This window comes from Cheilinus undulatus, linkage group 4 (genome assembly GCF_018320785.1).
Source record: "Cheilinus undulatus linkage group 4, ASM1832078v1, whole genome shotgun sequence".
Lineage (NCBI taxonomy): Eukaryota > Metazoa > Chordata > Actinopteri > Labriformes > Labridae > Cheilinus > Cheilinus undulatus.
Window position 1 is genome coordinate 10141768 of NC_054868.1, and position 27372 is coordinate 10169139.

Here is a 27372-nt window from a genome sequence, read left to right on the forward strand (position 1 = left end):
TGGGCTTAATTGGTACCTAAGTACCATTTAAGCCCACGTGTGTTCCAAATAAGCCCACAACCACATTTACTGACAGATATACAAAAATCTATTATATTTTTTAGGTAGTAAACACATGTTCATTAAGTAACATGTTATACATGTTAAACCAAATTAAATTTTTGAACTTGGATTTAATGTTAGGCTTGTAAAAATGAACCACCACAAACAGTAACTTTTTTTGCACTAATACATCTTTTCTACCTAGTCCACTTCAAATACCTGTTTGTATTTTTATTGATATATTCTATTTTATTGCTTACAACCAATGTGTTTACTCTTTATTGTTGTATTTCACATTTACTTGTTTCTATAATCATTTCCAGTTTAAATCTATCTTTTCACTACAATCAGGGTTTTCTGTATGTGATCAGTTTATCTAATGCTACATAGAGTCAATATCTGAGAACAGTATTCAGAATTGTAGGTTTATAGTGTTGATTTTGTTTATATACTGTCTATATTGTTTAAAAACGCCTCTTTATATGTATGTATGTATATATATATATATACAAATAGCTACAATACAGTCAAGCACAACCTCCATATTCTTATGCTAGCCATTTTTCATTTTACTTTTAAAATCAATTAAAAATTGATCACTGGCCACATTTGGCACAGGGGCATAATTTGGACAACCCTGGTTTGGTTGATAATAATATACTTCTATCTTCTTATGTGCTGGAAGACTTCTAGCAGCAGATTTAATAAAGTGAGGGTATGAGCATTGTTTCACCACTACTAAATCCCACATTTCCTATACTGCTGCCGTATCCCTGCATGGTGACATCATGTGGATTGTTTTAAAGACTTAATTCATAGAGCAACAAAAGACAATATATCCTACAACTGTTTACAGGATGACTCATACTCTGATAAGTGTGGAGTAAGTGAAACCTGGTAGGGTGGAGAGTCCCTCCACTCTCTGGCAGATGTGTTTCTTATGAAAAGTGAACTTGTTTACACTGGTGAAAACACAGTGAGACGTTTGTCTAGCTCATCACTTTGACTCACACAGACATGAACTCATGAGTTGGTGAAGCTGATAATCAGCAACCATGATGAAACAAATAGTTTGGATGTAATTAAAGTTTTATAGGTGCAGGCTAATTTCAGTTTATCTAATTTTATGCATTTAAAAGAAACGTATTTGTTATTTGTACTTGTTTGGTAAAACAAGTGCATATAAGTGGAGAAAACATTAAAATCTTTTCTGTCTGAGGGGTTTAAAGTGCGATAAACAGATGGAGGGGAGTCACGGCTACATCATCTTTCAGGGCTGCTGTGCAGCTTTTCACAGGTGTGGACTGGACAGCCGTGTGAGACAGTGAGCTGTGCTTGTGGCCAGACGAGACGAGACCTTTAAGTACATACCTTTGGATTTCTCGGTCACGTGACTGGGTTTCTACAACCTGCCTTCCTCGAGCCGGCTGTCCGCTCCCACCATTGCACAAAAAGGTAAACATTTTCTACAGCAGCTTTCAGAGACTAGCGCTAGTTTACAGACTGTTAGCTCCGAAGTTCTCCCTATTACTAAACCCCCATAAAGAGGCGAAATGACATGAAGCGACAGGCGCGTCGCTGCTCAGGAAAGACACTGGTGTTACGGTGTAAAGAGTGACCGTGTTTTCTGGCGACTTGAGGCCGAATGCGTCTGTGGTTGTCGTAGTTACATCGGATCTTGAACACGGAAAGTGTCGTAACGAATGCACCTTTATTCGGCATTTTGACATCATAAAGTCAAGGCTACTGAGTGTGTGTGTCTTTATGGAGAAACTAAACAAAGTGGCATTCGTTGGAAGAACACTCTCCGTCCTCGACATCAACAACCACAGACGTAGGCTGTAGACTGCGAGCCGCCACTTAACACGGTCACTCTTCGAACCGTAACACCAGGCTGTCAACCAGCTCAACCAGGCCTGTATCTGTTATAAACACTGAAAACAAACTGAGCTTCATATCTGCATACACGTATTATCAGTGCACTATTAGCGACATTATTTCCGGATCCAATCGCTTCGTGGTCTTAAATGCAAGAGGAGAGCAATAATAGAGCAACGTGGCGGTGGGATTTGAGAAGATTACAGTCAATAAAGTGCTCTGCACAAGACTGCCTCCTAATCCCTGTGTGAAAGGGATGGGCAGTGCACCGGCTGGATCCGACTTTCAGTAAAAACTTGGGTAGGGGATCTGAAGCAGACTCTTCCTCCTCTCTACAATCATGCATTATGGTTTAAGAGGGTGGAGGCACTGTTGTGCCGGATGTTAAACACATATTCAGACTTAGGAGTAGTTTTAAAACACATCGTTTACATGATGTAGTTACATAGCTGATGGAAAAGCTTATTTTACACTCCATCACATTTAATTCTTCCGTCATATTTGGTGTTTTCACAAAGGCTTACAATTAAACTACTGAAAACTTAGTGAAATTTTCAGGGTGAGCTGGATGTGTAAACGCTGACGATTTTTTTAACCCCATTGCATTTTCTGAAACCTTCTTCAGTTGCTTGTTTATACAAAGGGATAGTGGTTCTCAACTGGTAGGTTGAAATCCAAAGTAAGATGAGACCCAAAGTAGGTTGCAAAGCTATTTTAGTGGGTCTCTATCCACTTGAAGATGTGTTTAAAAGTGCACAGTGTAATGAAGCCATAAGAGGACATCCATTCCAGGATTGGGGGATATTTATTTTGTTAATACTGTCATAGGCTACCTTCCCTGAATTATTGGTAGATGTTCAAAAATCATATTATACAGGCACTTGTCAGCATGCACAGGCAAGCACAGTAAGCAGAGCAGCCCCTCCATCGCGAGTCATTAAAACCTTTATGATAATGATTCAGGTCTAAAAATAACAATGTTTATAAGCCAAAGTTTACAGGAGCACTGGCAGAAATTTACTGTTGAAAAATTGTTCCTACTCTTATTAAGTAAACTGAGTTACGAAAGGATAGGGAAGCATTTAAAACCTCTTTTTCCTCTCTGTGTATGGCACATACATGCAGGGCTGCCCACAGAATTATCTGGACCCCAATGGGCCCTCACAGTTGCGATATATTGATGAGGGTGGAGCCTATCCCAGTAGTCATTGGGCGAGAGGCAGGGTACACCCTGGATTGACCTGCAGTCAGTCACAGCAAACAGGATCAAAGTATAGAAAAAAAATACCATACAGATGTGAAGTATTCCAACGAAAACATTTTATGATCCAGGCTATAAATATGTGAATTTCTGATGTGAATGGGGCATTTTAACAGGGTGTGTCTATGTGACTTCTGCTGCTTTTGCAGACCTCTGTTGCTTCTTGTGCACCTACAGTTTTTTAACATCTGAATTAGTCCCTTTTGTCGACCACGGAGGTTCTCCTTGGTTTACAAATACACAATGGGAGACTTGCCCTGCTGGATCTCTGGAAGCTGAGAGTATGATTTTTGCATTTATATCATTGCCATGCTTAGTTTAGTCATTTGCGTTATCCACTGGTCTCAGGATACAAAGGCCCCCCCGCCCAATTCAGTTAGGGTGAATTTTCCAGTATATCCTCCTGTTTTCTCACAGCAGACTACACATGGAGATTTTTCTGGCAATAAAAATTCTCAGTGAAAAAAATTGCTGTCTTGGTTCATACTGTACATGCAGGTCAAACTGAAAATTTCAGAACGTTTTTTACGGGTTTTGTGCATATTTGAATAGGGCTCATGTAATGTTTAAGTGAGTTGATGAGAACCCAAAAGGAAACATTTAGTAAAATTCACTGAGCCATTATTCACTTTGACATCATGTTTCTGTTCACTTAATTCTCCTGGGTGGTGGTTTGTCTTAACAAATTCTATGTGAAGAGTCCTATTTTCTGTGGGTGGTCAATAGACCAACTTGATTCAAAGCTCACCTAACTACAGCAGCCAGCTAGACTTCCTAACACCACTCATGTAGTTTGAACTTTGTTGCAGGATGGAGGAGCCTCCTATGTCATGTGACTGTTTAGTTTCTTTACCGCCTGGATCTCGGGATGACCATGTGATTTTTGGGAAGAATTCAGACCGCCCCCGGGATGAGGTGCAGGAAGTGGCTCACTTCCCTGCAGCATCGCACCCTTCAGGCTCCATGCTTGAGGTAAAGCAACCGTGCATCACGACTGACAAGCATCCTGCATCATAGATGTACACATGTGGTGCATCAGTTATCCCCGACAGGAGAGAGGTGTAGCTGCAGACCGTACATTTCTGACGGCCACTTTCACAGACCGTTCATCTGAGACACCATAAATCTCAGAAAGGAAGTGCCATAGTTTGCCATTACAACAAAGTTTTAGATTTTTTTAAACAGCCTCATTCATAAACAAAGTCTGTCAGTTACATTAATGGAATAACTACACTGCAGACATTACATACTAAAAACATTTCAGACATAAAAAAGACACAAAGGTCCCAGGTCTAATCCAGGATTAAATTATGTATAGACCTGTCTTAGAAGTAGTTACACAAATTGTGGTCGCTTTAGCTTTGTTAGCCTGAGCTAAAGCTAACACAGCTACCCTAGCTACTAAATTAATGTAACTATATAAGTCAATGTAGAAAAGCCTGCTTTAGCAATGTGAGCTTTAGCAAGCATAGCTAAAGCTAACATAGCAATGCAGATAATGTACGTAGCTAATGTAGCTTCTTTGTGAGCTTAGCTCTTGCTACTTTAGCTACATTTGCTAGGTTAGTTATGTTAGCAACATTAGCTACATACAGTATCTTACACAGCTAACTGAGCTACGTAAGCTATGCTTGCAGCATTAGAATGTTTTTATGGAGGATAAGCTTTTTTTCCTCTAAGCAGACAGTTTACTCAGCTTTATGAAACATTTTATAATTAGTTTTACAGGTCAGGTTTGTAGCTTTTAACTTTTTGGTATCCTGACCACAGATTTAAATCTTAATTTATTGAGAATTTTTTAGCATGTATGTCCGTTCTGAGATGTACAGCATTTCAGCTGAATGGTCTGCAGCCGGACTGTCTGTCCATATAGAGAGCCACGGTCTGGATCCTGCCCGTCAGTGTCAGTTATCTTTCCTGCACAGACCCCTGTCATAATTTTACACTAAATCAAATTTGTCTTGAGACTATAGAGTAAAATAATGCAACTGTGACAAAGTTAGCCCACTTTATTTGTTGTGACCACCTTGCAAAAATGCACCTCTTTATGGTTATGCCCCTTTTTTCTTCTGTGACCTAAAAAAGGATTTTACAACATTTAATCACTACCTGAGCCACTTAATGAAATTATAAAGTAACCTCTAAAATTACCTGTATTTGTACAATGGAGGAAAACTCGCTGATGTGATATTCTTGATGCAAATTGGCCCCTTAGGATAAACTAGCTGTGGGAACTGTGTTGTACATGATGATTGATGATTATACTTTATTTACGTGTCATGCACAAAAAGTGCCCAACCCCTCATGGGTTTATAAGACACCCAAAAAGTACAAATGCAGTGTTTTACAAAATAAAATAAAATAAATCATAACAATTACAAACATTGTCTTTAGGGTTGTCTTGATAACAGAATTTGAAACATTAATATGATTGTTGTAAAAATGAAATGATATAAATATCCTTTTGATATGGGGGCAACAGAACTAGAGATCATAGGATCCCAATATTGAGTAATTTCTCTGAGAGTTAACTACATAGTAATGTGAGCTTGACAAATAGCGTTTTTCTGTGCTCACCACCAGTGGAGCCAGTTGGTGAATCAAAGTCATGCTTGAAGGAAGGGAGAAAAACATCGTTCCACCAAGAAAAGCTTTCAGTTGTTTTTTTTCTCCTCTTTGAATAAAGAAATGCCATGCAGCTGTTTTATTGGTCTTGATACAGCTGCATCCACAGACATACAGGTTGAACTATAGAAAACTAATTTAGTTCACATTATTGTTCAGGCGGTTTTGTAACAAAGCACTTAAAGCATGTCATATATTCATTTGTAAATAATATTGAATACTGTGCAGTGTTCCCCCTTTCCCTTTGAAATTACAGACTATTTTTATTTTGTTTTGATCCATTACACTAATAAAATCTGCTGATGATATAAGAATCAAGGAGGAGAATATACAGGACGGTGTTTTGATACAAAGTATTAACATTTACTTGACCTGCTGTGACATGGTGGAGAAATATTTACGTAGAATCAGTCATTTTAGTAAATGTTTAAGGGAAAGGAAATCAAAGTAACTGAAAGACTTTGTCCTTTTGCCTTTTTACCTCCTAATCATGCAGCCCTAATCCCAGTATATCTGCCTTCTTTTAAAAAACCGAGGTGAATAATTAATTCACAATACATTGGAGCTCACTATATGTAGGATTTACATGAGCTGTCAGGAATTAAGTTTCCAAAGTACCTGTAACATTCTGCCGCAGGAATTTTTTCCAAGGAGCCAAAACGTGACTGCAACTCACAGTCTATGATCTGTCAATGAATGCCCATGTACTGAACAAAAAGACATAACTATCTGAACATGACTTTTTAGAAATACAACTGCAGAATTTCATCCAAAAACGCTGGTCCGTCTGTAGTATTTATTTTTTTTATTATTTATTTTGGGCCTCAATGTGTTTACTTAGACTTAGATTTTGGATGAAATGTTGAATCATTCACTCTCTATGACCATCATGTGTTGACAGAAGGCTTTGACCTCTTTGTTTTTTGACTTTTATTTTTTTTACACACCTGATGCTTTTCAAATGGTAATGAAGTAGAATTCTCGCCAAATGTATGCTTACATGTTTCAGAGGAACACAGTGCCTATAAAAGTATTCGCTCCCTTGGATGTTTTACTCTTCTATTGATCTTATAAATTAATCATGATCAATGTAATTTGGCTTTTTTGAAAGAAAAAAACTCTTTGATGTCAAAGTGATGTCTTTTGATGGATTTTTTTGTATCCACCAGCTAACTTTAACTTTTCAATATATTTTCTCTGACTTGCTTGGGGTGTTCTTTTGCCTTCATGGTGTAATGGTTGTCAGGAATACTAATTAACCAGTGACTGGACACAGGTGTATTTATTCTACAATCACTTGAGACACATTCACTGAACTAAGGTGATCCCCATTTCATTAACTGTGAGACTACCAGCTCAGTTGGTACTTATTTTAACTTGTGTATTTTTTGTTTTTTTCAACATTACTTTGTTGAAATCTGTTTTCCCTTTGATGTTAAAGAGAATTTTTTTTTGTCAAAAAGCCAAATTATATTGACCATGATTGATTTATAAAATCAATAAAAGGGTAAACATCAAAGGGTGAATAGCTTTTATAGGCATTATACATACCTGCATAATTTCAGTCAGTTCAATTTATGAAGCAACCGTCTGTTAATATGTGATATAACTTCTGCTGCTTTCATTGGGATTTGAACAAACTGATGCATTTGTTTGTCTTAAAAAAGCCAAGGACAATCTGCGGGAAAAAATTAAATGAATGATATGAATGTGTCTTTCAGGACATTGACAACAGAATGAAAACCATGTGCAGTCAGGAGGTGTTTTTTTTGCCAATTAAGTTTGTCTGAGATGAAAAAACTTTGACTCCCTGTTAACCTGGAGATTATTTCACTACTTGTCCAGCAAGCAACCTATAAATTCTGTGCATTGCTTCATGAACTTAATGTGAACCATCTCTCTTGCTCTCTCATTTTTGTCTGCAGTGCACATACATCCAGATCCCTCAGGTGGAGCAAACTCATGCTGTCATCCTCAGCAAGCCTGCTTGGATGTGGGGGGCTGAAATGGGCGCTAATGATCAGGGAGTCTGTATCGGGAATGAGGCCGTCTGGACACGAGAGCCTGTCGCTCCTGGTGAGGCTCTACTGGGCATGGACCTCGTCCGGTGAGCTCCTAAAACTTTTCAAGCTTTATACCAAAACAAGAAAACTCTGCATGGATATTAATCAGCTTATCTGACTCCAGCAATAAAGAAACAATAATCCTCAGAGCTAATGGGAGAAATTATTTCTTTCTTATTAAGAACAGATGGATATTGTGTATTCAGTATTAGTATTAAGTTAATCCTCTTAGGCTTTGATCAGAAGGGTGTGTAGGTTTTCTGAAGCATGTTATGACGGGTGTGTTAAGTGCTGTTGAAGTGGAGCTCTCACAGTAGCATTTCCTCTAGATCACAAAAGCAGAAGTAACATTTAATCAACAAACAAACTCAACCATTCCTTAAAAATAGAATAAAACAATCAAAAATGTAATCAATGAAACTGTAAACTTAATTACATCTGTTGCTGCATGAGTGCTACCTTGTAAAAGACAAGCCCAGACGTTAATACTTAAAATAATCAAGCCTGACTTTGATTACCAGACTGGGGCTGGAGCGAGGCGACAGTGCCTGGGCGGCGCTGACTGTGATCACCGGCCTCCTGGAGCAACACGGTCAGGGGGGGCCGTGCAGGGAGGATCCTGAGCCCTTCAGCTACCACAACACCTTCCTCCTAGTGGACCGCAAGGAGGCCTGGGTCCTGGAAACTGCTGGGAGACTGTGGGTGGCACAGAGGATCACAGGTGAGGATGCAGAGTGAGAGAGGGTATGTGGTGCATGTGTAGCATGTCCCCCCAGGCAAAAATGTCAACATTATGATGACAAAACATCATCTTGATGTTTTTTGGCAAATGTGAGACGAGCTTTTGTGTCTTTTTGATCAGCAGTGGTTATGGGAACTCTCCCATAGATGCCATTTTTGCTCATTGTCTTTCTTATGGTTGAGTCATGAACACAGATCTTAACTGAGTCAAATGAGGCTTACAGGTCTTTAGATGTTGTTCTGGGTTCTTTTGTGACCCCCTGGATAAGTTGTCAATGCAGTCTTGGAGTAATTTTGGTTGGCTGGCCACTTCTTCTTCCAAATGTTCTCCATTTGTGGATGATGGCTCTCATCCTGGTTCACTGGAGTCTCAAAGCCTTATGTTATTGAGGGTGTGTTACTTTTTGAGATTTTTAATCTACTTCAATTTGTCAGACAAGTTTTTTTTTAACTGATTTCTTGATTCAACATGTCTGGCAGTAATCAGGTCTGAGTGTGGCTTGTCATATTAACCTGAGCTTTCCAAAAATGTGGTAAATCCCAGTATATTCATGATTTAACAATGGGGGGAATTAGTTTTTCATATAGGGCAAGTTCGCTTTGGATGGCATGATTCCCTTAATAAGTCATCATTTAAAAACTGCATTTTATATTTACTCAAGTTATTTTTGTGCAATATTAAAATGTATTTGATGATTTGAAACATTTAAGAATGACAAATATGCAAAAAAAAAAACCTAACAAACTGAGAAATCCAGGAAGGGGCAAAAACTTTTTCACAGTAGCCTACTGTATCTTATGGTTTTTGCTTTGGTTGTATTTACCAGTGATAATTCTCATGACAAGTGTTTACTTTTCTTTTGTTCACCTTCTCTTTTTTTTATACAACATGTTACCACAAACAAACCTGGGTTTAGTATGTTAAGTGCTGTGTCTGGTTACTGATTACTGTATCTTTTGTATTTGGGGACCTGCTGTACCTTCTGAGCTAAAGTGGTGCCAAAAATTTGAGCTTTTGCAGTGAAATAAATAGCACCTTTGCACTTTAATGACATGCCACAACAACTTGATAAATGTCAATATTTGCTAGCCTGCTGAGTCCAATGGACAGCTCCTAATCTCTCTCTCTCTGCCTACTGTAGCTTTGGTTAAAATATGACAGAAGAGTTGTAGAGTAGTGTAAGCTTTGATAGTTTTCAATACTATCTATTATTGAAATAGCAGAGATCTTAAAACATGGTTTTGAAAAGGTGTCAGGGTATTAGCAATTTTGCAGCCTGGTTCCACAGCATATGGCTGCAGGGTTAAACAGAGTGGGTGCAGTGAAATATTAACATCAGCTGGCTAACATGCTCACAACATTAGTGCCTACAAGTTTCACAAGATTTACAGTATCTTTAGGGTCTTGGGTCAGATTCAGTATTGTATTCTGTACTTAATAGCATTAAATACAAAGTAGTATGTCCCAATAATAATTTTTCACATATGCAAGCCTAAACTACCCTGAACATTTCCTGACTTCTTGTTTACACTCACAGTTGGAAGTTTTCATGTAGTTTACCTGTCAGACAGGAACAAATACAATAGGGCTTGCAGGGAAAATTAATGGACAAAGTGAGGGTGGAAAACTGTTTGTTTTCACAAATGCAAGTTAAATTCAGGAAAATTTTAGGAGTTTTGTGCAGGTGTGAATAGTGTGATGTCCATGACATCATGTGATGTTTGGTGTTGTCAGCCTGAGTGTCTCCAGCCTGTGTCTGTGAGTGCAGCTCCTTGATTAGAGTAATGTCACACACCTGGGCTTAGAGTGAGGAGGTTATTTAAGCTCCTGCAGTCACACATTCACTCTCTCTCTGACCTGGCCTCCACTGGTATACCACACTTTGGTTTAGTTATGTTAGATTAGGTTGAGCTTTACTTATGTTTAGATTTTTCAACATTTACACACATTATCTTCACCATATACCAAGCATATAAAACTACTGGCTTGCAATGTAACTAAACCCCACCTGTTACTATCGCAAACTCATGTCAGAGCAGGTTGGGAGGAGAGCATAAACATTTCTTTTGTCATGCAGGACTTTCTTTGCAATTCTTTGTTCTTCTTTACTCTTGTTTTAATAAAGAAATGTGGCCCAGTTTGGATAAAACTGCTGCCGTGGCTACATCCTTGCTAATCTCTCCTCTAGCAGCCATTGTATTTATCAGCTCACAGTACAACTAAACCCCATATGCAAATATGCCATGCCAAAAGCAGGTTGAGAGATACGCTAGGCTATCTGCACGCCCATGTGGTCCAGTTCTGATAAAACTGCCATTTTACTATAACTACATCTAAGCCAATTGCAACGCCGGCAGCATGTATTGCTAGCCTCCCATACAACTGAACCTGCCCGTAGCTGCCACCTCATTCTCCTCAAATGACACTGATTGGTCCAGTCTGTTCTTTAACCTGGCACAGTCGTTTCAGATTGGAGCTTTGCAAGATGTTTTTTGTTTCTTGTTGATAGCTGTTGATGGAATCTGACCAATCCATCTGCTTTGCAAAGTTACACAATATCAAAGTCCAAGATATCTCTTTATAGGAAACTTTTATTTTTAATGACCAAAAACTACAGACAAACTACAGACAAACTCCTGCACTCTGTCCAAATTACACGAAATTGCTGATGTTTTTGTTGAATTTAGACCATGATTTTGTCCTTGGGTTTAAAACAGCCTGAAGATATATAGCTAATATGAAAGTGCAGATACTTTTTGATAGGGATACAGGATATTATCATATTGTTACATACATTAACTTGTAAAGTTTTCAGATAAGCACATTTCTGCTGATATTTTTAACGAGTAAGTCATCTCTAAATATCGGCCTGTATCAGCTGTAATTATTTGCCGTATGTAAGTAAGTTTGTGGGGTTTTAAGCTGGACCAACAGACCTGCATAAGCTGAAGTCTTTTCTTTGTTCTACCTCGTTCCTTTAATTTTAAAGAGTGTTTTAAGGATTAGAGTTTCAGGTTTAAACTAAATATTTATATTAATATCAGCTACAATGAATTTGTAAATATTGGTACTGACAATACTGTATGACAACCTAAACACAGTTTACAGGTGAGGTTCAATATTAATACTGATGAGACTTCAAGGTGTTTGGTATGAATTATTGAACAAATTCAAATTTTGACCTTATGGAAGAACTGAAAGTCATTTATAAGCCAAGGAAATCCACCCTGGAGTTGTTGCACAAAACCAGTGTACAGCCATTTTCCAGACCACTTTGCTAACATGACGAGAACTTGCACAGAACTAAACCAAACTGAAGTCATGCATTGAATGCTGCAGGGCTTGATCAATTAAAGAAAAAGGAACAACAGTAAACCGTTCCAGAGTGTTGAAATATTTAAATCCTTACATGACTCATATTTGCTCTTTAATGTGGCAAGCTTAATAATAAAGTAAATAAAACCCTTTCAGATCTTTGTTCATAATTCATTCCTCAACATGAGTTTACAGCTTATAGAGATGTGTTATATCATTCAGGAAATCCTGTTATTGTGATAAAGGGCTGATCAATCATCATGGCTAGATCACTCTGTCAGCTGGAGATAAACTTTGCAAGCTGCTTTGCTCAGAATGAATGCAAATTAAGCACAGAGGCGTGTTTCATGACAGCTCCATTCAAGCTCAAGTTATTTCTCACACGTAACCAATCAGGACAAATAAAGAAGACAGTGGGTGTTAAATTTCAATTACATGATATGCACAGAAGTTTTCAGCCAGCAGGGACTGTAATGACATCAAATACATATTCTTTGATATGTCTTAGAAGGCTTTCCACAAGATTTAGAGTGTATCAGGGAATTTTTACCCATTCATTCTATAAAGCATTTATGAGGTCAGCTACTGATGTTGGACAAGAAGACCTGGCTTGCAGTCCCCATTTCAGTTTATCTCAGAGGTGCTCCACTGGGTTGAGGTCAGGGCTCTGTGCGGGCCAGTCCGGTTCTTCCACACCAAACTCATCAAACCATGTCTTTATAGTCCTTGCTTTGTGCACTGGGGCACAGTCATGTTGGAATAGAAAAAGGCCTTCCTCAAACTGTTGCCACAATGTTGGAAGCGTAGCATTGTCCAGAATGTCTTGGTATGCTGACACTTTAATCTTGGTCTTCACTGGAGATAAGGGGCCTAGCCCAAACCATGAAAAACAGCCCCACACCATTATCCATCCTCCACCAAACTTCACAGTTGGCACAGTGCAGTCAGGGAGGTAATGTTCTCCCGGCAACCTCCAAACCAAGACTTACCCATCGGACTGCTAAACAGAGAAGTGTGATTCGTCACTCCACAGAGTACGTTTCCACTGCTGCAAGATCCAGTGTCTGTGTGGACCAGACATTTTCATGGACTGACTATCAATGTTTGGACTATAAGTATGCTAAATATCATGATACAGACATCATGAAAACAAAGTGCAGATAAAAAATACAACTCATCATAACGCAGAATCAGTGGGAAAGAGAGATGGGGGGACTGTCATAGACTTACTTCTGTCTCCCCATTGAGCCTCTTCCCTTTTCAAAGAAGCTCTCCAATGATGTTTCTTATTTATTTACTCATTTCAGCTAGTGTGTGGGCCTAATTTTTGGGTATTATGAGACCAAGACATGTCAAGAGGTCAGAAGGCACAGATGCATGAGAATGTGGTCATATTTCAAAATAAAACATCTTTCAGACTCTGATAGACAACAAAATGGAAATAGAATAAGTTATTCATTATTTCTGTGCGGCGTGGTAGCAAATGACCCATGCATGGCCCAGTGATTGGGGACTGCTGCTTTACACCACTTGCATGCAGCTGCTCAGCCATGGAAACCCATTCTAGAGGCTCTCGCTACACAGTTTTTGTGCTTGCAGTAATGCAAGTGGAAGTTCAGAACTCTTCAGCTATGGGATCAGCAGAGTGGTAGCAACTTTCAGTCGTTCCTAAAAGCTTCCACTTTCCAATAATAACATTTACAGTTGACTGTTGAATATCCAGCAGGGATGAAGTTACACAAATTGTCCTATCGCAAAAGGCGTTTATCACAGTACCACGCTTGAAGTCACTGAGTTCTTCAGAACAACCTATTTTGTATCACAAATGTTGCCAAATGGAGACTGCATGGCTAGATGCTTGATTTTATACATGTGTGGCAACGGCTCTGATTGAAACACCTGAATTCAATAATTACCATGTGTGGCCAAATACTTTTGTCCATGTGGCGGTATTTCTGAGTGAAAGATTTTCAGCTGCTGGGGTAGTTTTTGGGGAGGTATGATTCATAGAAATCTTATAAGCAAGGCCAGCTCATCCTCATCTTCATATTTTCTCCTCAGAGGGCGTGAAGAACATCTCCAACCAGCTAACAATTGGTACTGAGATCTCTGCAGAGCATCCGGAGCTGCGCAGTGTGGCTCAGGAACAGGGCTGGTGGGACGGGGAGGGAGAATTCAACTTCTCCCAGGTGTTCAGTCCAGAGAACCCACCTGCCAGGATGGAGCTGGCCAAACAGCGCTACAAGGGAGGAACGGAGCTTCTCCAGCACCATGATGGTGAGGGTGGTCTAATTTGTGCTATTGTCAGTGTTACAAAGATAGACTTTTACCCCATTTATTTATTTGTAGGGATTTAAATTCATTTTGGACATTCCGGTACTAGGTGGTAATCCTTAATTGTTTGTGTGAAGGCATCTTAGTACATACTAAAAATGAGTAGATATCCAATAGCTCAGACTGAATATACAGTAGAGTTAGGCTGGAATGCCCCTCATTCTGGAATGGGCTGGTTGTGTACACAGGGTCATGCATTAAAGACTGCCCCGTCAGCTGACGTGACAAAAGGCATACAGTCATGGACGAAAATGTTGGCACCCCTGGAATTTTTCCAGAAAATACACCATTTCTCCCAGAAATTGTTGCAGTTACAAATGTTTTTGGCATACACATGTTTATTGCCTTTATGTGCATTAGAGCAATAGACAAAATTTGAGAAAAAAGCCAAAATTGACATAATTTTACATAAAACTAAAAAAATGGGCCGGATAAAAATGTTGGCACCCTCTTAAAACTGTGGGTAAATCATTTTATTTCCAGCATGTGATGCTTATTTAAACTCACCTGTGGCAGTAACAGGTGCTGGCAATCTAGAAATCACACCTGAAGCCAGTTAGAATGTATAAAAGTTGACTCAACCTTTGTGTTGTGTGCCTGTGTGTGTCACACCAAGCATGGAGAAGAGAAAGAGGAGCCAAAAACTGTCTGAGGACTTGAGAAGCAAAATTGTGGAAAAATATGAACAATCTCAAGGTTTCAAGACCATCTCTAGAGATCTAGAAATTCCTTTGTCCACTGTGCGTAATATAATCAAGAAGTTTATAACCCATGGCACTGTGGCTAATCTCCCTGGACGTGGAAGAAAGAGAAAAATTGACAAAAGAATGCAACGCAGGATAGTTAGAATGGTGGATAAACATCCTCAGTCAACTTCCACACAAATTCAGGCTGTCCTGCAGACTCAGGGTGCAAAAGTGTCAGCTCCAACCATATGTCGTAATCTGAATGAGATGAAGCGCTATGGCAGGAGACCGAGGAGAACCTCACTGCTGACAAAGAGACATAAAAAAGCCAGACTGGAGTTTGTAAAAATGTACCTGAGTAAGCCTCAATCCTTCTGGGTGAACATTTTGTGGACAGATGAGACTAAGGTAGAGCTTTTTGGAAAAGCACGTCATTCTACTGTTTACAGAAAACGGAATGAGGCCTACAAAGAAAAGAACACAGTACCTACAGTCAAACATGGTGGAGGTTCAAGGATGTTTTGGGGTTGTTTTGCTGCCTCTGGCACTGGGTGCCTTGACTGTCTGCAAGGAATCATGAAATCTGGAGACTATCAAAAAATTTTGGGCCGCAGTGTAGGGCCTAGTGTCAGAAAGTTGGGTCTGCGTCAGAGGTCATGGGTTTTCCAGCAGGACAGTGACCCCAGACATACCTCAAAAAGCACCAAGAAATGGTTGGAGACAAAGCGCTGGAGAGTTCTGAAGTGGCCAGCAATGAGTCCAGATCTAAATCCCACTGAACACCTATGGAGATCTTAAAACTGCTGTTGCAAGAAGGAACCCTTCAAATCTGAGAGACCTGGAGCAGTTTGCAAAAGAAGAGTGGTCCAAAATTCCAGTTGAGAGGTGTAAGAAGCTTGTTGATGGTTATAGGAAGCGATTGGTTTCAGTTATTATTTCCCAAGGGTGTGCAACCAAATATTAAGTTGAGGGTGCCAACAATTTTGTCTGGCCCATTTTTTGAGTTTTTGTAAAATTATGTCAATGTTGTCTTTTTCCTTCTGATTTTTTGTGTTGTTCCAATGCACATAAAGGCAATAAACACATGTATACCAAAACATTTGTTGATTGCAACAATTTCTGGGAGAAATGATGTATTTTCTGGAAAAATTCCAGGGGTGCCAACATTTTCGTCCATGACTGTAGCTTCATCTATGTCTATCCAGCCTCACTCAGAGTGATGGGAAGTGAAGCTCTCTAAAGAGAGGTTGTTTGACTTAGGTTCAGTTAAAAGCTGACCATTTTAAGCCATTTATTCATGCATACTATTGAATCTTATAAAAGTGCTAAGATGATTTTTAAAAATTCTGTAAAATATAAAATAAAATTATGTGTTAATGTGTTTATTTTACATTATTATAGTTGAATGATTAAGGGCGCCCTTAATGAATTTATCCTGTCATAAACACTCAAATTTACATAAGAGTGCTTCCTAGAGTTCTTGGAATTTGTTCTCAGTTGAGAAGAAAACTTATGTGAATGTTGAATCCTCTTAAGAAATGTGTAAGTGAGTTTTTAAGAACAAATATCCTGAGAACAGTTGGTGAATTAATATCACAGCTTTATAAACCACAAAAAGAGCAGCATTTTTTACAGGTTCATCATTTGGTAGTGTAGCTAGCAGGAGGATGGATTCATTGTAGGACTTAGTCTCTTTTTGGGAAACTGTGACTTGTATCAGTCTGATCTTGTAGCAGAATTAATTCTGGCTTTAAAGGCCTAACCAACTCTAACTGACAGGCCAGCACATGCTGTACATTGCAGTAATCAGAGAGGTCAAATGTGTGAAAGGTTAGCACCAGTTTTGTTCTTTTTTTATTTCTCTACTCTGCTCTCAGGCTCAGTAACAGCAGAGGTGATGATTTCCATTCTGAGGGACAAACCGAGCGGTATCTGCATGGATTCTGGAGGCTTCTGCACCACAGGGAGCATGGTGTCCATTCTGCCCAGAGACACCAGCCTGCCATGCGTCCATTTCTTCACTGCCACTCCGGACCCCTCCAGGTTTGTCTCTAACTACAGTAATGAATCATACAGATTTTAAAAACATCTCTTACAACTATAATAAAGCATTATACCACAAAATGTTCATTATAAAACTGTCATTTGTGCATCTGCTACACTTTAGAACAAAGTACTTTGAATTGATGATTCCTTTTATCACTCTAACTGAAGGGGTTTGTCACTGATTCATAACATTATACTTCTGTGCTTTAAGGAGGTCAAACTTTGTATTGATTCACCATGCACTCTGAAATGAATTCCCATTAGTTTAATTCTTTCCTGAGAAGTTAGTGCTTATTTGAGAGGGGTCTAGCTGCAGATCGTGGACAGAAGTGACGTAATTTGCTGGTACAATGTATTTCCTACTTCTGAAGTTTTTTTTTCCTTTTAAAAAAAATAAAAAATGTGCTTTATTCATAAGGAAAGTCTGGCACTTACATTCATGAAATAACCACATCAGGAACATTACAGACTAAGCAACATTTCATAAATAAAACTGTAAAAGGCAGAGGTCTAATCCAGGAATAAATTATGTATTGACCCATTTTAGAAATAGTTATGCAAATCGAGGCTCACTTTAGCTTTGTTGGCTTTAGCTAAAGCTAACTAGCTATGCAGTTAGCATTACTACATAAGCCAGTGTGGCTTCATTAGCTTTAGCTGTAGCAACATGAGCTTTAGCAAGCGTATCTAATGCTAACTTAGCTACGCTAGCTACATAGGTAACGCAGGTTATGTTTCATAAGCTGTAAGCTAATGTAGCTTTGTTAACTTTAGCTTCATTAGCTAAATAGCTGATTTAAATGTGGGTTTATGAAATTTTCTAAACTTTAAAAGGTGTTAAGTCTTCAGCTACTCTGCCTACATAGCTTACATTGCCAATGCAGCTTCATCGGCTTTTGCCTTAGCTACATTAGCTGTGTTAGCGTGTTTTCATGGAGGTCAAGCTTTTTCCCCTGTAAGCAGACTGTTTTCTTGGCTTGATTAAATGTGTTCTACTTAGGTTTTACAGGTCAGGGTTTCTACTTTAATCTTTTGGTATCCTAACCCTTAACCTTTTCCCTAACCCTAAGTGGAGGTTTAATAAGGGTGACCAGACGTACCAGATTTTGGGAGACAGCCCCCAAAAATGTCCATGATTTTTACCTTGAATTAAAAGAAGAAAGAAAAGTTAAGTAGATACTGCAGTTCTGATTGTGATTGAGAGCCTCTTTTTTTTCACTACAGACATAATAAAATACCCCCCTGACAACTAATCTGCTGTCAAAAACAGAAAATGTTTGCTATTTTGCTTCATATATGATAATATTTAATGGTTTATACTGGAAATTTCCCTGGTTTTCAATTCAGAAATCTGGTCACCTCTGATTTTATTTTGAAAGTTTTAGCATGTATTTATGTCCTGGCAGAGGCAGCATCTCACAGTATTTTTGTTGAATATTTTGTTTATTAATTGATCTAATTGAATGAAAATTATCAGATATTTAGTTCATGATTTCTTGTTAAAGACTTCATGGTGGGTCCTCAGGCTAGACCAGCTGAGAACCTGTGGTCTATCTGTTATATTTTAAACTAGTTCCACATGGTAAGCTAGTAAAGCTTTGAAACTCTAGGATGACATACATGTGGATTTTGTTTGCAGAAACCCTAAAAAAACTACCTATCTCAAGAGAAGTCAAAAAAAATTTAAAAAATATTTATAACATAAAAAATAGTAGATCATGGCAAAAAACCTTGGTTTCTACCCTTTATGCTGACATTTTATGTTTAATTGTATACATTTCTCTTAAATTTTGTATTGTTACTTACGTCTTTTAAATATAAAAATGGCAACTGGTTAAAAAGTGTTCTCCAAGTTAACCAATAAGTATTCTATTGTTTAAAGATTTATCTTGGTATTTGTCCTGTTTGCCTTTATTTGATAGTGAAGTGACAGAGTGGGAAATCAGGGAGAGAGTGGGGAAAGACATGCGGGAAAGAAATAGCAGATTGGATTTTAACCCGGGCCACCTACTTGAAGGACTATAACCTCTGTGCACTGGTATGACCTTACCACAAGGCCATGGGTGCTCCAGTCTACTGCATTTTTCTTGAACTGGAAAACGCCACTTTATTTATCTTACCCAGCTATAATTTTCTACTGATAAAAGAGCTAAATGAAGTTGCAAAACTGGGAGAAATGTTGTGTAAAATGCAACAACAAATGTTCATTTAATTCAAACACAAACCTTTTTGCTCTAATGCTCTACTCATTGAATGGGCACAAATTCCCATTGAAACACTCCAAAATCTTGTGGAAAGCCTTTCAAGAATTGTAGCGGCTGTTATAGCTGCAGCAGGGGACCTACTCCATATGTATTTGAATACATTGTAATTTCAGTTCCTGTTGGTGTTATGGTCAGGCGGCCAAATACTTTTGTCCTTATAGTGTATTTGTCACAACAGAGGCAAAAGCGCTTGGCTTGTGAAATTTTCTAAAACTTCCTTCTTGAAAGAGATTGAAAACTTAAGACCAAAAAACTGTGATGAAAATGATCCAGGTCAGGATGTATTGGTTACACTCTGAGGTAAATGCAAGCTGATATGTGTTGGTGCATTTTTTTACATTTCAAGTCCTATGAATTAAAAGCGTCATACATACCTAGATCATTTAAACCTTTGTGTTTTTTTTGGTCGTAAGTTTTCCACCGTCTATGCAGTATTCCTCTCAATGAGCAGTGGTGGTTTGGGGGATAACAGAAGTGCTCCTTCTGACTTTTCTCATCCATTTTCAAACATTTAAATATACTTTAATATTTGAAAACCACTATAAGAACTTAGCAAAGGAAGTAACAGCTTAATAAAATAAAGCATAGCTATAAATACTTAAAGTCCCTTACACCTATAAGGTATATAACTGTTCCTGTTCCTTCTCAGTATGATAATGCTTTTTTATGTTATTAGAAATAGAGGAATATGCATAAGCTACTCAAAAACAACAGGAAAGAAACTTAAATCTTTATTAAAATCCCTGATTGAACAAGTCAAATATCTTTTCTGTATTTGCAAAACTCTGTTGGATTCTACATCCATTGAGCTTTGTATCACACATCAGAATGACTCAAGCATCAGATGCATTAATTTGAATCAACAAATATTCCCACTGACTTATGCAGCAAATACTCATTTCAATTTCTCCAGTTTGAGCAAAAAAACCCTCAAGATAAAGCTGACAAAGTAGATAGATAGATAGATAGATAGATAGAGAGAGAGAGAGATGGAGAGACAGATAGACAGATAGATACTTTATCAATCCTGAAGGAAATTCAAGGAAGTGCCAAAAGGGCCTTATCAGATCAGATGTATTGGCATTCCTCTCTTTTCAAAGATTTTCAGGACCAAATGTTCTTCCCTTGTAATCTTTACTTTTCCTGCATTTTCTGTCTGTACTTTGGCTTTGTGGGAGTTTCTGAGTCTGGCTTTCTCTCTCTCTTTTTCCCACCTCTCCCACACCCTGTTAGGTCTGTTTTCAAGCCTTTTGTCTTCTCCGACTGTGTCACCCCAGTGCTGAGGGTGGTATCCCCACAGTTTGGGCCAGACGACCCTGTCAGGAAGCAGCCTCGCTTTCAGAGCCAGGTGGACCGCAGACATGACCTTTACAAGGCTCACCAGGGGGCGCTGAACACCATGGAGACCAACCCGGTGGGCACTGATGGATGAGCTAGGTCAATGATAGTCCTGTGCAGAGCCTGGCACATTTGGAAGCTCTCATTTAGTTCATTTATACATCTAAAAATAAATCCTACTCACTGAGAGCTGAACTCAAACAGTTGTTATCGAAAAGCTAAGAATAGAACTGACTCTTCCAGTGCAGAGCTAGACACACGATACAAGACTAGACTAAACATAAACACAGCACAAGTAGACATCTAAAGAGCAGGGATGGAGTCTTTGTGGAGCCAACAACAACATGAAAATGCTGGGAGGTATTGGTAATTTAAAACATCAACATTTTGAGAAAACATAAGTCTGTGTCAAAAATTATGATCAACTTTAATCATTTAACTTTCTTTTAGCCTATTTTATGAAAATATCAATAACTTAAGGTGCTATTGTGCTCACAGAAAGACTGGTATGCCATTTAAAAATACAGGGAGAAGAGTCGTGCATTTTTAGATTTTATAGTAAAAATGTGAAATTGAGAACTTTTAAAATACTCTAACTCAGGTCTGCTTACAGACCAGGTAAAAATGGAAAGAACTAAAAGATGGATGGATTTCCAAGACAGTCTGGCTGCAAATCACAGATCTCAGGCGCTTTCCTTTGCAGACCATCAACACCGCTCTAAAAAAGCTCTTCAGTCTCTACGTCTTGAGGCGTAGCATAATATTGGTGTCCATGTATCCCCTGCAAAGGGTATCTTCAATGATCTAGGCTCTGTTTGGTCATGTTGTCCTCTGCTCTCTCTTTTCACATTCTCAGTCTTTTTTCAGCTGTCCTGTCAAAAAAAAAGCGCTAAAAGCCCCAGAATAATCTTTCATAAAACAAGCATCCTAGGCCATGCTTACTTGCCACATCCAACCCTTACTCTGCCCCAAAGGTGTGGACTTTATTTTTTCAACCGATTATTTTTCCATGCCCCTGGTATTAAGAGAAGACATCTAGAGCACAACCAGGTTGTGTCAATCCTCCTTCCAGCCCGATGTTGTTCTCAGGCAGCTTACTTGCCACAGATATGCCTTACTTCAGCCCAGTGTTAATTTCATTGACTAAAAATGTTCCTCAACAACCTTTTTCCATGAGAAAGAAGAGACTTAAACTAGCAAAAAATAGATCTTTGCAGAGTAAAAGTAAGTTTAGCTTTTGTCAAGGAGACTAAAATGCAACAAAAAAAGTAATTTAATTTTCTTCTGACTTTCAGAATCTTCACTGTAGGTAAATCTGTCAAAATACAATGCATCTGTAGTCCTTCTAAGTCTAAGACTAAAACTCAAAATAGTCTCAATTTAGCCCAGACATGCCTAAAAGTTCTGCACAGCACTGTATTTGATAAACACTCCTTTACAGTTTATTGAAAACTGACCTGGCTTGAACAGGTTTAAATATACAATTTACACTTTAAAAGTGTATGTTGTCTTGATTTTCCTCTTTCTCCCTGCTGTTTTAGGAAGAGGGTTTAACCACCTTTGAGATCCTGTTGGACCTGGAGTCGCAGTGTCTGAGCGAGATTTCAGCCATGCTGAACGGAGAGATACCCGGAGAGGAACTGGGGGACTTATTTTTTGACTGTGTGGACACAGAGATTAAGTTCTACCAGTGAGCAGGTGGGAGGCTTTAGCAGTTGTGCTTGTTTCTTTACTATGTATGAATGTGTTTCTGTTTGAGGAAAGTTTCAAACTGCAACAAGGGGACAGAAGAAGCGTTATGGGGAATTACTTTAATAATACAATGACTGAGTAGAGCCACTGGTAAAGGACCCCCACTGCCTCATTATTGAACTGCTCATTAATGCAAATATCTAATCAGCTAATCACAGGGCAATGATAGAGGATGAAGATGATCCGCTTAAGTTCAACCTGAGCATTAGAATGGTGAATAAAGGAGATTTAAGTGACTTTGAATGTGCCATAAAAACTGATTATTTACTTTCCCATAGGGTTACTTGGTCCTTTTGGTATTTGTCTCTATATGCCAGCCCAGTGAATGACCAGGGTGTACTCTGCCACTTGCCCAATGACAGCTGGGGTCCACTCCAGCCCCTGCAATCCCAAACAGAGCGAGCAGTATAAGTAGGGAATGTGTGGAGAGTGAATGCAATATGTTTTCATGCGTCTTTTTTTTTTTTTTTTTAACTAACTAGGAGAATTGCCCCCTTTTAGCCATAAGAAAAAATGCAGGTCCAAGTCACTTCAGTATGGCCTTAATTTTTAAACCAAGAGGCTATAGCTACACTAAATGGGCAAAAATGTTGTTGCCTGACCATTACACCAACAGGGACTGTAATGACATTGTATTGAAATACATGTACTTTAATATAGAGTTGCCCACTCCTCCCTTTTGCATTACTCACAAAGTGTTTCAACTTGCACAATTTGTGCTGAATGCCTTTCAACAGCGTAAGAGGACACTTTATATTTGACTAAAGCTGCTGTCTAATAACAAGTGTAAGGTCTAATTGCTAACGAGCAACATTTTGTTAACACTTGATTTGTTCCTGTCTGATATGTACTGTGATGAGTTGCTCTCATCTTTGCTTGATTGCTCTTATTTGTTTTGTATTTCAGTGTCTTGTAAGCCTGTGAGGGCTTGGCACCTTTTTTGGTGTATGGCACGATGAAATAATAATAAATAAAACAAACAAACATATAACAGGATCTACTCCTCTTTGGAGGCTTTCCACAAGAATTTTGAGTATTTCTGTGGGAATTTGTGCCCATTCATTCTGTGGAGCATTTTTAATAGGTCAGGCACTGATGTTGGACAAGAAGACCTGAATCTCCATTCCAGTTGATCCCAAATGTGCCCCATGGGGTCAAGGTTAGAGCTTTATGTGGGCTAGTCAAGTTCTTCCACATCAAACTCATCAAACCATGTCTTTAAAGTCCTTGCTTTGTGCACTGGGGCACAGCCATGTTGGAACAGAGAAGGGCCTTCCCCAAACTGTTGCCACAATGTTGGAAGCGTAGCATTGTCCAGAATGTCTTGGTATGCTGAAGCATTAATCTTGGCCTTCACTGGAGATAAGGGGCCTAGCCCAAACCATGAAAAACAGCCCCACACCATTATCCATCCTCCATCAAACTTAAGAGTTGGCACAGGGCAGTCAGGGAGGTAATGTTCTCCCGGCATCTGCCAAACCAAAACTCGCCCGTTTGACTGCCAAACAGAGAAGTGTGATTCATCACAGAACATGTTTCCACTGCTCCACAGTCCAGTGTTGGTGTGCTTTACACCAATCCATTTGACACGTCGCTTTGGACAGCTGCTCAGCCATGAAAACTCATTCACTGAAGCTCCCGCCAAACAGTTTTTGGCTTACATTAATATGTGTGGAAGTTCAGAACTTGTCAGCTGTTTTCTTTTGTTGACCCGGCTCTGTGATTTTACATGGGCTTTCACTTCGTGGCTGAGTTGCTATTCTTCTTAAGCTTTTCCACATATAGTTAATATTACTTACAGTTGACTGTGGATTATTCAGCAGGGATGAAATTTCACGGACTGTCTTCATACAAATTAGTGTTAATTTTGGCAGCTATTTTTAATTTTAGTTTTAGTCTTTAAATGAAATGCATTTTAGTTTTAGTCCCATTTTAGTCATTTCAAGGCTTTTTAGCTTCAGTCTAGTTTTAGTTGGCAAAAACTCAAAACATTTTAAACTAGTTTTACTCCATAAAAAGTCCTCCCATTTAAGTCTTTACTTTTAGTCCGAGCATTTATTTTCTTGCCTAAATTTGGTGCCAAATCATGGTAGTGTGTTCTCTGCACTCTTCCAAACCTGGGGTCCCTGCTTTCTACAGCTGAGAGGCAGAATAGCTACAGCTGCATTGCATTTTGACAAATTTACCCACAGTGGACTCACGGATTTTGAATGTCTGATGAAAACAACGTTACATTTTAGTCTAGTTTTAGGCATTTTGACAAAAACTAAACTCATTTTTTGTCAGTTTTAGTCATCACAGATCTACTTTTGTTAGTTGTAGTCTAGTTTTTGTCATGGAAAAAAAGGCTGTCGACAAATAGTTTTAGTCATAGTTTTAGTAAACGAAATTAACTCTGGTACAAACCTGGCATCCATCACAGTACCATGCTTGAAGTCACTGAGCTCTTTTCAGTTGACCCTTTTTTGTATCACAGATGTTTGCAAATGGGGACTACAAGGCTTGTTGCTTGATTTTATACAGCTTTGGCAGCAGGTCTGATTGTAACACCTGAATTCAACATTTGACAGGTGTGGCCAACTACTTTAGTCCATATAATGTATCTCTTGTACACAGTTGGCTTAACATGAGAACAGAGATTGATGAAGATTTTAAAGATCATAGATCAAAGATTTCCATTTGTGGGCGAAAACAGATGATTAAAGATTTAATGCTCTTTGATTACCTTTATCCATTTCTACAAAGAAAAAAGGGAAATCTCTAGACTACTGAAATGGAAATAGGGTAAGTTTTCATAGTGGATGGCGTTGTCGTCATCAGCATGAGCGTCTATTAGATTGTAGTCAGTCAGAGGTCCTTAAACTCTTAATACTTAATAACAACAGCTCTCCAAGCTCAGGAGGAAATGAAGAGAAGAAGACAAGAAGAGAGAGATTGTACCAGAAGAAAAAATTCCCCAACCTGATGTTTAACTATTTTATTTATGTACTTCTAGCTGTGTTTTATTTGAAATAATTTATTTTATTGGGAACAAACAAGTTGCCTAAGAGAGTTCAAAGAGAGCTCAAAGGCTACTGTCTCAGAACGCCTTCAGAATAAAACTGTTCTGTACAAACAGAGTTTCTTCACCTGATGTCAGACTAAGCTTTAACTTGACTGTGCTCATTATGGTGCATATAATATACTCTACCAGTATTGACATAAATATTTGCTGGCATGAGGTTGTATTGGTTCTGTACATAGATTTTACTGGATATTTTGGCCAGGAACTGTGCCTCCTATTCTGATAAAGTCATACTAGAGCACAGTTTCAGTAACGTTTTATTTAAAGCTTAAGGACCTCTGGCACACCACAATCCATTTGGAGTTCCTGCCCTGTTGACAATGATGTAATTCAGTTGCGGAATATGAAAAAAACTGACTGTTTCTGAAACCGTTTTTCTGTTATACCTTTTTAAAAGAATAATGAAAATCAAATCATTTTTTAAGTTTTACAGTGCCTTTGAAAAGTATTTCCCCCTTGGATGTTTTGGCCTTTTATTAATCTTTTTAGTCATGGTAAGTATAATTACATAAAAATAAACCATGTAAAATAAGTGACTGCATAAATCAATTGGATTGAGGTCTGAGATTTGACTTGGCCATGCCAGAACATTCACCTTTTTGTTGTTAAACCCTTTCTGTGTAGCTTTCGCTCTATGCTTCAGGCCATTGTCTTGCTGAAAACTAAATCCTCTCAAAAGCTGTAGTTCTCTTGCAGACTCAATAAGACTGTCCACCAGGATTTCCCCATAATTTGCTGCATTCATTTTACCCTCTCTCTTTACAAGCCTTCCAGGTTCGGCTGCAGAGAAGCATCCCCACAGCATGATGCTGCCACTACCGTGCTTCACAGTGTGTTTGTGGTGATGTGCAGTGTTGGGTGTCAGCCAATCATAGCAACTTGTCTAGTGGTCAAAAGCAAAGCAAAACTTTCTTCCACTTGGCCATGGAGTCTCCCACTTGCTTTCTGGCAAACTCTAGTTTGGATTTAATGAGTATTCTTCAACAGTGGCATTCTCTTTGTCTGCAGAATGATTATTGGCCAAGCACATTGAGCTTAAATGTGCTCTACAAATACAGCTACCGCTGCTATTAAAGTTTTGCCCTTCAGATTATAACCATGAAAATGTGTGTTTCAATTTCAATTTTCTACTTCAGAATAAACACCAAATAATCACTTGTTTTACATATTTTAACATCTGTCTCAGAATTGTTAATTCATAGACTAAAAGATACATGGGCCATGACTTAATTGTGAGTGTGAGATCGTTCAGAGCAGTCACAAAGAAGTCTAACAACACAAATATGGAATGATCTAACCATTGTCTTTAAATAGGTTGATGGTGTTTTTGGCATTAGCTGAGAAATCTTCGAACAAACATGAGATAGTGTCAGTCTTTCCACAGTTAGGGAGTACAATGAGGTGGGAGAGGTCAAAGTCATTGTGACAACATGAACGCTGTTGTTCTGACAACAAGTTTATATTTCCTGTTATTTTGTGTCATTCATTCATTCATTCCTAGTAAATATGTACACTTCACCTGCGTGGAAGTGTATGTGCGGATGTGTTCCCAGCAAAAATAATTAAGATTATTGTCCTCTGTTACAGCGCCCTCAGGTGGAGATCCCTGGATCCCGCACAGCTGCAAGACAGGAGCCCTGGGACTGTTATAAACTGTGTTCCTCGTCTGATGGGCCTCAGCCTCACATAACACACCTCCCCGCCACCATTCCATCATTTACACAGACTAAATGTCTAAACTGCACATGTGATTGGAGCATATGTATCATCTGTTTCACCCAGGGAGCAATGACAGCACTTCACTAGAGAGTTTAATGATGTAGAGCCTGCTGTATGTAGAGGGAGTTAAGCAAAAACTGTGAATATGACATTTCTATAATGTTTAGTTGTTGGAAATGAATGGTTTTACATTTGACGGCCATATGTAGGGAAAGATCTAATAAAGAATGAGCATAGTCTTTA

The 27372-nt window shown here is 38.7% G+C and overlaps 1 protein-coding gene across 2 annotated transcripts; it reads left to right on the top strand.

Moving 5' to 3' along the window:
- Positions 1–1369: 1369 nt before the first annotated feature.
- On the top strand, positions 1370–27372 carry scrn2 (secernin 2). Of its 2 annotated transcripts, XM_041784450.1 has the most exons (9): positions 1370–1497; positions 3991–4153; positions 7732–7913; positions 8391–8590; positions 13988–14203; positions 16824–16989; positions 20490–20670; positions 22136–22292; positions 26998–27372. In XM_041784450.1, the coding sequence occupies exons 2-8, from the start codon at positions 3992–3994 to the stop codon at positions 22286–22288; spliced, it is 1260 nt and encodes a 419-aa protein (XP_041640384.1). In that variant the 5' UTR covers positions 1370–1497; position 3991; the 3' UTR covers positions 22289–22292; positions 26998–27372. The 2 variants fall into 2 exon arrangements, with proteins under 2 accessions (XP_041640384.1, XP_041640385.1); XM_041784451.1 differs by lacking the exon at positions 26998–27372 and having other exon boundaries at positions 20534–20670; positions 22136–22273.